Source organism: Odontesthes bonariensis, chromosome 7 (genome assembly GCF_027942865.1).
Source record: "Odontesthes bonariensis isolate fOdoBon6 chromosome 7, fOdoBon6.hap1, whole genome shotgun sequence".
Taxonomy (NCBI): Eukaryota; Metazoa; Chordata; class Actinopteri; order Atheriniformes; family Atherinopsidae; genus Odontesthes; species Odontesthes bonariensis.
In genome coordinates, this window is record NC_134512.1 from 3643539 (window position 1) to 3654641 (window position 11103).

Sequence of the window (11103 nt, forward strand, 5' to 3'; positions counted from 1 at the left end):
TGCTTCATCAGGTGTGATGGAGCAGGGAAACATCCAAAACCTGCAGGACGTCGGCCCTCGAGGACCGGATTTGGGTAGCCCTGATGTAGACGATGAGTATGCAGCACCAGAAGCCGAGACCCATCAAATCCAGAAAGTCTGCACCCAGGCCAATTATGCTTATCTAGCTAAATTTAGCTGGACAACGCAGCCCTGCCAGAGTACCAGCATGCCACCCCTGACTATGTTGAAAGTACCCTTTTGTGTACTTTACCATAAACCTCACGACCCAGAGGTCAAATAATTCTAATATATAAAATGTACAGGCAATGCCTGTTTAAATGAAATGTTCTAAAATAAGGTGCCTTTTAACTTTTTTGTGTTTCTCTTGTATATTCTTATATACATTTTTTATTTATTTATTTTATTTTTTTTACTACGGACGGGCAAGGAACTATATATGGTCACTTATTTTACCTTGATTTTCTACATGAAAAAAATTTTTTTTTAATTTAAAATGTCCCAAAAGGGAAAAAAAGTCTTGTTACATCTTCTATTAACACCTAACATTTAGCCTTTTTAAGCATTTCAATAAGTGCTTTTATGGTTTAACCAGTCTGTAAAAGGGACACAAACTCTTACAGGAATCAGGGTGTACATGGTTTCTTTTAATGACAGAACTGCAGCATTTTTCAGGCTCTTTTGTGTACTTGGACCCGGAGCAGGAGAACGACTCCGGCTGCTACCGGCAGGAGAGCGAGTGTTCTGTGAGTTACTCAGTGTTTCGGTGCAGTTTAAGAAGCAACAAATTGATTATTTGGGCTGCACCATGAATAAGAAAACTAACAACAAGTACCCTGTTAGCTGCCCATTTACTGTAGCTATGGTGTTTGTACTGAAATGTGTTTGTACGCCTAATGAAAACAATACGAACATTTGGAAATGTTTCACTCACTGCATCCTTTTCAGACTCACGCTCATTTAATATTGGAAAAATCAAAAACCTAAGGGGATAGAGAATCAAAATCATCTTTTTCACGTTTTTGGTGTTAGCTCTGAGTCTCCCCGCTGTGGGGAGTACACACGAAGTGCCAGCAGGTGTCAGAACCTCTGTTTCAAGTACTCCCCTTTTTTGAATATCCCCCAGAAAAAGTGCCAAACCGTTTTTGTGAAAAAGTGATGTCACTTTTTCAGCAATCACGCCCCCCCCCCCCCCCCCCAACCCTAAACCCTAACCCTAACCTAACCCTAACCCCCTAACCCTAACCCCCCCACCCACACCCACACCCACACCCAATCCACAGCCACCCCGTTTCAGACCTTCGGCAAGAAACAGGAACAGGTGAGCCTTCCAAGGCTGTGAAAGCGGACTAAGATCGTTGTATATTCTTCCCCCGGAAAGCAATGTTCGCGATCAATGGCTTTTATTTATTTTTAACAGCATCCCCAGTACATACAACCACCGACTTTTCCTTTGCGCTGCGCATCTCACAGAGTACAATTTCACAAACCTTGCACGATTCCGAGCAGGCTTCAGTCGGAATTTTGCTCAGTAGAGGGTCAGTTCCGACAGGGACAGACAGACTGCAGCGAGTGCGCTCCGCTGAGAAGGTGATCGGCTGCAGCCTCCCATCTATCCATGACCACCTGCACGTCTCCAGGACTATGGGGCGAGCAGGTCGGATCACAGCTGACCCTTCTCTATTTGCTCCACTCCCCTCGGGCAGCAGGCTTCGGTCCAGTCGGACCAGAACCTCCCGTCACAAAAAACGTTTTTTCCCCCTTGCAGTTGGACTTATGAACACTTCATAATCACCTCATAACCTGCCCCAGTCACTTTACCATCATTAAAATTGCACTAATGAAGCTGCACTGTTGTTGCTCTGTATATTGGATACTGTGTATTGTTGTACACACCTTGTACATTTTATATTCATATATTTTTATTCTTTATTTTTTATTATTATATCCTATGTTACATGTTTGCACCTTACGCCGCAGCAAATTCCTAGTTAGTGAACACTGTTCACTAACAATGGCAATAAAACGAATTCTGAACAAAATCAACCCCAGCAATCAGTACAGCCTGTAAGTATCACATTTTTATTTTGTTTTAAATGTGTGTTGTGCCATATTCCTGTTGTAAGAATTGCACGTTAGCTCGTTCATCTAAAGGGAATGAGCTTTCTTTTCAGTCAGTGTATTACTCTATAGCTCTGTTTTCAGTGAGAGCAAGGGCAGCCAATCAAGCAACGGCAACCGAATAGCGCCAACACCTACCTGCATTTCATAATGAGGTTGCCAGATAAGCTCTGAAACGACGCCAATAAGGGCAAACGACGCATTCTAAACCCAGCATAGTAACATAGCTGTTTCAGAGAGCCTTTTAGGGAGGTTCTGAGCGATTACAGACCCAACCAATATTTTTTGGGCTACCTATCACATCACAGAATAAGGATTAATGCCCCATTCAACCTTCTCTATCACCTTTAACTAAAATGTCCCTAAAGACGACAGCGTTGTACGGAGCCTTGATGATTAAACAATTATCCGTGAAACATAGCAAACAAATCCAAATATTTTCGTGATGGAGTTGCTAGCTAAGAAAAACAAATGCATCCACTGAGCCGAGAGCACTGGGTCATTAGAAAGCTGAAAACCTGCCCTCATAACCAAACCATTTGTTGCTTTTTTTGGGGGGGCTTTTTATGCCTTTAATAATAGGACAGTTGGAGAGAGACAGGAAGCAGGGGGCAGAGAGAGAGAGGGGGAAGACATGCAGCAAAGGGCCACTCGGTGCGGGACTCGAACCAGTGAGGACTGAAGCCTCTGTACATGTGGCGGCTGCTTAACCCACTACGCCACCGACCGCCCCAATGTGTTGCTTTCTGAGAAAACCAGGTTTTTATTCCAGAGTAAAAACTTCTGCTTTTAAAATGGTTGCGGTGGATAACGTGCATGATCGAGCTGGCCCACACTACCCGGAGAATCTGACCATACAAGGAAACCCAGAACTATGACGTGATGATGGCTAGGTTGCTTCCAACAAAAACAAAAAGTCCTTTATTCTTTCAGCAAAAACATATACAAACACCTTTTTTCTTAGCTTTGGGTGTCATTTGAGGTGAGGACACATCATTTTAACACTGCAGATAAACCAGAAGACATGGGGAAAACATGCCATGGGCCCTTAAAGCTAACTGAATAGTCAGAACAATTACATCGTTTTTGAAAAGCCATTTAAAACCATATTTTGTGAATTAATATCACCAGTAAATGCTGCGAGGCATTTAGAAATTTCCTGAAGCATTATAAAAAGAATTCACAATCTGAGGGCTGTTGTTTGCAACAGCCCTCAAAGGACAGTTGTTTGTTCAAAGGACATACCTGCTACTGGAAAGTTAACAACTAAAGCGTAACCTTTGTGGTTTGTTTGGCAACCGACTGCTCTTCAATTTCTGGATTCAGCTATTATTTTTCTTCTACCAGAAATGTGTGAACATTTCTATGGACAGTCTCAACTTCTTCGGCTGACATCCCTGTCACTAAACAGAGAATGTTGTGTTTTCATTTTTAAAAACAAACTGGGAATTTATCCCCAGGGATGTTGCACAACTCAGTGGCATAGAGCTGCTTGCAGTGAAAGCTTTGATTGAGCCGTCTGCACATGTGCAGTGATATTCTTGTTGTTAGTCAGACTCACGATATACAGACTGTGATATGTCTGAGCAATTTATTTTGCAAGTAAATTCAACTGATTTAAAGCCAAATCATATATTATGCAGATTTTATGTGATAAGCAAGATAAAGATAACAATTAACCAACTTTACAGCTGTTTAGAATTACACTGTGTGTAATGGGTTAGGGTGAGTGTGCATCCCCGTCCATTAATGTCGCTGCAGCAGTTCAGACTATTGCCATGTTGAAAGTGATAGGGAAATGTTATGAAGCCATCCTGTACCCATTAAGATGTGCATGTTAAACTGACAGAAACACACCGGAGTGCTCATTCTGACATGACTGACAAAAAAAAATGGTTTAGATCAGCTGGTTTCCACTTTCTTACATGTGGTCCTAGTCTATAGAATGTCAGATTGCCTTTGCAATGCGTGTCCAGGGGGCACGTGGTTGGTCAGTCGACTGTTACAACAATGGGTTTTTTCAGCATTTCAATTCTGAATATTCACACATACACAGGAGCATTTTGTGCTTAATAGAAGAAGGCAGAAGACAGGCAGCAGACTAACAGGCTACATCAGCACACCAGTCAGAGTGTCAGCAGCTCCTCTCCAGCAGCCTTGAAAAAGCCCTAACTTGACCCAGCTGAGTGCTGTGAACTGTGGGGGCTTACAGTGAACAACATGTGCTGCATGTCAAACAGCCAATTAAAGGTTACTCATGGATGACGGTAGGCAGTACATTAAAATAAACTGTTTAGCCAGAACCACTGTTAACTTCAGCTCAGTAATTGCCTGCAGTCTTTTTCTTTCTGCGTGCACTTTCCAATCCATCCAAACCGCTGCTCATGACTGTATTTAGGTGTGTGACAGATGTGTGATGACTATGACGTTTAATCAGTGTGAAATCAAACGGAAAATACAGTAAAGATCCTCACACATACACTGACAGCCTTTAAGAAGGTTGAAATGGATTGATCTCATTTACTTGACTTCTCATACACATTTTTCCTACTTATGTTCAACATTTTAACATCTACCAGCTCACGTTTACTTTCACTGTTAACCAAGTAAACCAAGCACTGGATTGTTCACCCACTAATGGGTAACAGTGGCTGGTTTAAACGGCTGTGGGACAGGTTAGTTTGACCCAACTGAAGAGTACTGATGATGGAAAAATACACACACAGGTAGGGCTGTCGCGGTGAGGGAATTCCCACCGCGGTGACTCATAGCCGCTAAACAGCGCGGTATGCAGTGATATCGTATTTTTGTTCATTAGGCTACTTTTCACGACATGCAATGTTAGATGAAAATCGAGCGCATAATCCGGCTTTTTTTCCCAGCGATTCTGACATTTCACTTTGCTTTGCCTGTCATTTACTCGCTCACAGACCAACATAGCGGAGATCAAGCAGCGCATACCCCAGTTCTGTTGCCAGTGCCACATGGTAAATATCAACATTGTTGCAGACCTGCGCACGTTTCGTTTAGTAATGACGGAGAAAAACGAAGCAGATCAGGGCAGCAGTTGAGCTCACGTGTCCGGGATACAGTTTTTTTAAACAGCCTGCCGCCGACCAACCAACCCAAGCTGAACTTTAACTGTTTCCGCGAACAGACAATTCACAAACTACTCTGAGAATACGTTTCACCTACACAGTTTTGTTGAAATGATCAGGTATTTCCCAACAGCAAATGTGCACACCAAGCTGTGGTTCTGTGGAAGCTAGTTTATTGTTGATATTAGACGGTCGCATTTACAACGTTAAACATGGATAATGAGGGAAGATTCAAAGCCATAAAGTGTCCGGACTAGGCAGAGGAGTAAAGCTGAGATAAAGGTAGGCCACTGCATTTTATTTTAACTTCTACTGCTACGACACTGAGTAGGCATATTTTTGTAATATCAGCTGCTGAGGGAGAATGAGACCACAACGAGTAGCATGCAGACGTGTGTGCGTGTGCGTGTGCGGTGCCTATATGCAAAGATGACGACAGAAACGGGGCACCTCGCTGTGTTAATGTGTTTCTCCTGCCTTGCGGAAAAACTCTTTTAGTTTCTCGAGTTGTTCTGCGCGTGCAAGAGGGCGTGCGGTGGTGGCGGTGGCCTGGACACGCACCGCGGAGGTCCTCTCAGCACCGTGGCGATTGCATTTTGCGGTTATCGCGACAGCCCTACACACAGGACTAACTTACATTTTAGCAACCTAGCTAATAGTAATTAATCAATATTTAGCATATCATGATTTGGCAGGAGGCATTACCAGTCAGGTCAGTTTGGGTTGTTTGTCCTTCCCCACACTTCAGTATCAGCTGAGAAGCTTTCTGCCAACACAGAGCGAATTCTGCTTGTTTTTGTTATCAAGATTATTGATTATTAATAAAATGACAGCATAAGGGTAAAACCATGGGAATTTTGGTCAGAATGCCCAACCTAACATTCAGTCGGGACCTCACAGGGAACAAGAATGTCATCTTCATACACATCTAACAGAAAAATAGCAACAGGCCAACAAGTGACTGAGTCGGCTGGGAGAACAGTACAAACTACAACAACAGCGGCAGCAATGTCTTTCTAATATTAAATCAAATGATTGCTAATACAATATTATCATCCCAGTTCAGTAAATGCTCTAATAACAAAATCTTCTAATGCAGTGAAATAAGAGGCCTTTCAAATATTGTTCTTTTATTCTGTTTTTAAAAGTTATTTAGTCTTATTTTTAGTTAACCGTTAGCTATTAATCTACACTTTCAAACTGGAAAGATTAAGCAAAAGTGAATATCAGTCTGTGTTAAGTCTTTATAATACAGGGACTGATTAATCTGGGCGTAGACAATGAGGAGCCTGAGACTTTTAAGAACTGCTAAAACCACTGTTAATCCATATATCACAGTAGCAGAGATTAAGCTGTCTAATTATAGACAATCCTCATGTAGTCAGTGTGTTACATTTCACTATCCTGCTGGCAATCTGCTCTGCCACTTGTTAGTAAAGTGGGGTCCAAATCATATACATTTGTTGGAGTACGTGGTAAAATCTTAGTGCTAAAACATTAGGTAAAGAAGAAAAGAAAAAAAAAAACAGTTTAATCACTGGATTTCAGAGCAGTTTAGATTGGCACCTTCTCAGACAGAATGCAAGAAGTAAAATGCTCATGTATCATCAAAAACTTCAACAAACTGTCTTTCAAGAAAGCACCAACACTGCTAATTCCCTGCGTTGTTCTACAGGTACAGTAAAGGAACTGTACAAAACAAACAAACAAACAAAAAAAACTTAGTATAACAAGGAGGACAAAGTACTAACAGGCTTCATACAGTCAAAAGAACAGAGCCAGGTCCTCAATCTCCAGAGCCTCCTCCCTCTGGACTCAGAGGATCTGCACCACGTACACAAAACCACAGCCACCAGCAGAAGTGACAGCAGGCAGGGAGAAACAGAGAAAAACAAAAATGCAACAAGTCTAAAAGCAGCTCTTAATGTCACCCTTGAACCAGAATGCAGCAGCAGAGTGCCAGTTGAGTTGTTCACAGGGCGTTCTGAAAAGAGCTGGGCTCCACGGTTACTACAAGACATCAGACTCGAAACCAGGTTCACAAGATCTTAAACTGCCTCCAGGTTATCCAGTACTCCACAAAAGAACATCAGTTTATCCAGAAAACCACAACAGAACATCAGTTTAACAGTCCTGGTAGAGAAACCACTAACTTTGTGAAATTTCAAACCGAATTAGCAAATACTTCATTAAGGAAGAGGTTAAACTCCAGTACTTGTTCAGTTCTAGTTAACACACTCATAAAGTTATTTGGGACTAAACTCAAATGATTTTCCATTTTTTCTTGACATAGAATCTAGCCTCCCAGTATGCATCTTTAGCCAACACCTTTAGTGATTATTTTTTTATGATGCAAAGTTGCTTTTGGCTCTTCTTCAGAGATCACCACAGGATTGAAGCCGTTTGCTGTATGGCAGCTGATTGCTCACTCAATTGTTTAAGCTCACTGTTTTCTCAACCATAAAATCTATGTCGGGAAAAAGTTGCAGTTCTGTCGTTAAATTCTAAATGTAGTGCTTTTCAAAGGTCATCTAAATGTGTAAGCAGACAGAATCAGGTTCAGGTAACCCTGAGATTTGCACACAAACCTTTGCAGAATTATTTGAAATCTTACAATTATGAATGAACGAGTTATACATCCCCACACAAGTACACAAACTTGCACGCCACCACATTAGAGGAAGGAGAGGACTATCAACTTGGAACAACCCTGCAATTACTTTAGATAAAAATCATTTCTTCCTGCTTCTTTAATGCAGGAACTTGTGTTTTAATACCTACATTTAAAAAAGAGCATAAGGGTGAAAGCAAGTGTTAAAAACAAAAGTGTTCATTTGGATTAAAGTGGGCCAACCATTCTTTAATAAAGAATGAAACCGAGTGCTTTTCTCTGTCTCTTAAAGGCTGAACATAATAAAGGTATTATAAACCATTATCAACTAACACTTTGTAGCCCTCCACCACAATGGGCATGCTTGTTCCTCGAACAATACCCTGGGAATAAAAGTAAAACATTGGGTTCTACATTTAGGATTTCACAATTAACACTTGTCATGTTTCCGAAACTACATTTTGCTGTCATTGTTTATGCTCAAACTAAACCAAACTTCTTTTTTTTCCCCCCACCTGGTCTGATTCTTTAAACACGGTCTTTTAACTTTTCTCAGAGGCTCATTGTCCAACATTTTCTACAACCCATCTAAACACAGAGCACTTTGACATGACTTTAGCTACCCTTGGAAGACAATCTTATGATTGTGTGCAAGCAGATAATGGGCCCGAATCAAGGCCCTGCTGTAAACCTCTGCTGTGGGATATGGAGGTCTTACTCTTAAGCCTGGTTTATAGTCAGTAACGCAAGACGCAACGCAAGCCCTTGCGCGGTTGCAAGCCCCCCCCCCCTTGCGTGCTTGCGTGTGTCACCTCAATTTTCTAAACTTCACGCAAGACGCGAGCAGAGCTATAGAGTAGCCACTCTGGACACCAGCACAAGCCACTATCTACATCACATCCGGCGGCGTGTTCATCTTCCAGTTTCATCCCCTAATAAAAGACCGCTGTTTTGAAACGCCAAAGTAGAAAGCGAAGAAGAAGAAGCATGAATCCCATAGACATAATATATATAATATATTATCTTTATGATGAATCCAGTCGAAGAGAGACTTGCCGAAGAGGTCCTGGCGGTGAATTTCCTTTCATCGTAGTAGGCTTGCCATTGAAAAAACCCGCTACTCCACCTACTGTCCTGGCGGTGAATCGCCACGCAGCACACGCAACCGCCGACAAAGCTAAATGAAGCATAAACGTCTCGAGCCATTAACACAAGCGCAAGACGCAAGGGCAGTTAAAAGAAGTATAAATCAGCCTTTACTCTTACTCTGCTGCAGTTCTGCTGTTGACTAGCAGCTAATGAGCTTAAACAATTGAGTGAGCAATCAGCTGCCATACAGCAAACAGCTTCAATCCTGTGGTGATCTCTGAAGAAGAGCCAAAAGCAACTTTGCATCATGAAAAATTAAAAATAATCACTAAAGGTGTTGGCTAAAGATGCATACTGGGAGGCTAGATTCTACATCAAGAAAAAATGGAAAATCATTTGAATTTAGTCCCAAATAACTTTATGAGTGTGTTAACTAGAACTGAACAAGTACTGGAGTTTAACCTCTTCCTTAATGAAGTATTTGCTAATTCGGTTTGAAATTTCACAAAGTTAGTAGTTTCTCTACCAGGACTGTTAAAATGGAAACTTTATGCTTCAGGGCTGCAACTACTCAGAACAACCCTGACATGATCAGATTTAATCCCACAGCTGAAACACAAAAATAAAATCAACTAAGTGCATGGCTTTTAAATGTTCCACAGAACACAGGGTTTTTGCTGGCTGTTTTGCCTCATACCTTTGCAACGTTAGAAATATAAGGAGACTCGAGAGAGAGAAAAAAAAATGGTCATGCTGTAAAGAAAATAAGAGTCAGTGGTGGTCTTTCTTCATCCCGAACTCAACCCTGGAATACTGAAGTTTCTGAACACCTTTTAACCCTCGTGTTGCGGTAGGTCTTACACTGACAATGGAGGGAAGTCAGAACTTGCAGCATTTTAAATCGCTATTTGACATGACAATCTCAAAATATGTGAGCTAGCATCTTGCTAAATGTAGAGGCTAATGCTAACTGGTTTGCACAACAGACACACCCTGCTTCTAAGCCCACAACAACGGGACCTGCACCCGTTCACTTACTTCTTTCTTGTCCTGAAGACATTCCAGCACCGCCAGGTTGTTGTTCCAGGAATGTTTGGGGCAAAGCCGGGTCAGGTCCTCCCTGCACACCGCCTCCTCAGCCAACTTCCAGCCGGTAGTGCGCCTCCGAGCAAGCGAGGCCCCAGCCCCCTGGTTCCTCTCAGGGGCTACCGGGTTTACTACAGCGGGTCCCAGACCTCCAGCTGGATTCTGTAGGTTCTCAGCATTGGCAGCAAGTTGGGCAACAAGGTTGTTTTCTCCGCGAATGGGACGCAAAAACGATAAGACGCACGTCAAAATCAGGAGCGGAGGAACACGTATACAATCCGCCATCTTCACAGAGTCACTAAGCCTGCTGCTGGGTTCAGGAGCTTCTGGGAAATTTTGCTACGTCTTATGTTCATACTCCGACTCATCCAATCACGTAGCCACCTAGAAAAGTATTTCTCCAATACTCCCTCATTTAATGGAAAAGGAATATAATCAAACGATGTAAACCGGTTCTGGAACTGCAACTTTCCCAGTCAGCACTGTGCGCATGAGAAATACATTGTATAGCTCTAAATATCAGAAGATCTAGATCAGGGGCGATTTTAGGATCTGGTCTTTAGGGGGGCCCAACCCCCAGTGCTCACAGAGGCACATTATTTCTCACTAATTGAGGCGAACTAGTAGCCTGGGAATTCCCATGCTGCTTTGCGCGCAATTTCATTCACACTGCAAAGGCAGCCTGGAAACCACCGCCCTTATTTTTGCCTGAGTTAGGGAACCAATCACAGAACGGGGGGGCAGCAAGACGATGACGACGTCTATGCGCGACACCGAAGCTTGTAGAGTGTTAATCCAACATGGCAGCGGACACAACGTTACCGTTCGATGCAGCCTTAGAAAGTGTTTTAAGTAGCTTAGAACGCAAGTTTACTTTTAAAAATAATCGTTAAACTCCATCGTCTTCTCACACACAGTAAAGCGTCTCCTTCCTCGTCGAATTTCTGTCACTCTACATACGTCATCTGGTATAAGTGATACAATTGGCTATGAATCGCGCGCAAAGCAGCATGGGAAGAACCAGACGCCATTTGATAGACATTCGTAGCGCCCAATAAATAGCTCTAGGCATTTGTAAACCACCCCTCAAATACGAGA

The 11103-nt window shown here is 42.4% G+C and overlaps 1 protein-coding gene across 1 annotated transcript in view; it reads right to left on the bottom strand.

The window, feature by feature from the left end:
* LOC142383648 (Golgi apparatus protein 1-like) overlaps positions 1–10465 on the bottom strand; it is a 49131-nt gene extending 38666 nt beyond the window's left edge. Inside the window, exon 1 of the mRNA XM_075469270.1 lies at positions 9958–10465. Within this exon, the coding sequence (XP_075325385.1) occupies positions 9958–10290 (333 nt within the window). The 5' untranslated portion in view covers positions 10291–10465. The remainder of the gene's footprint in view (positions 1–9957) is intronic.
* Positions 10466–11103: the final 638 nt, after the last annotated feature.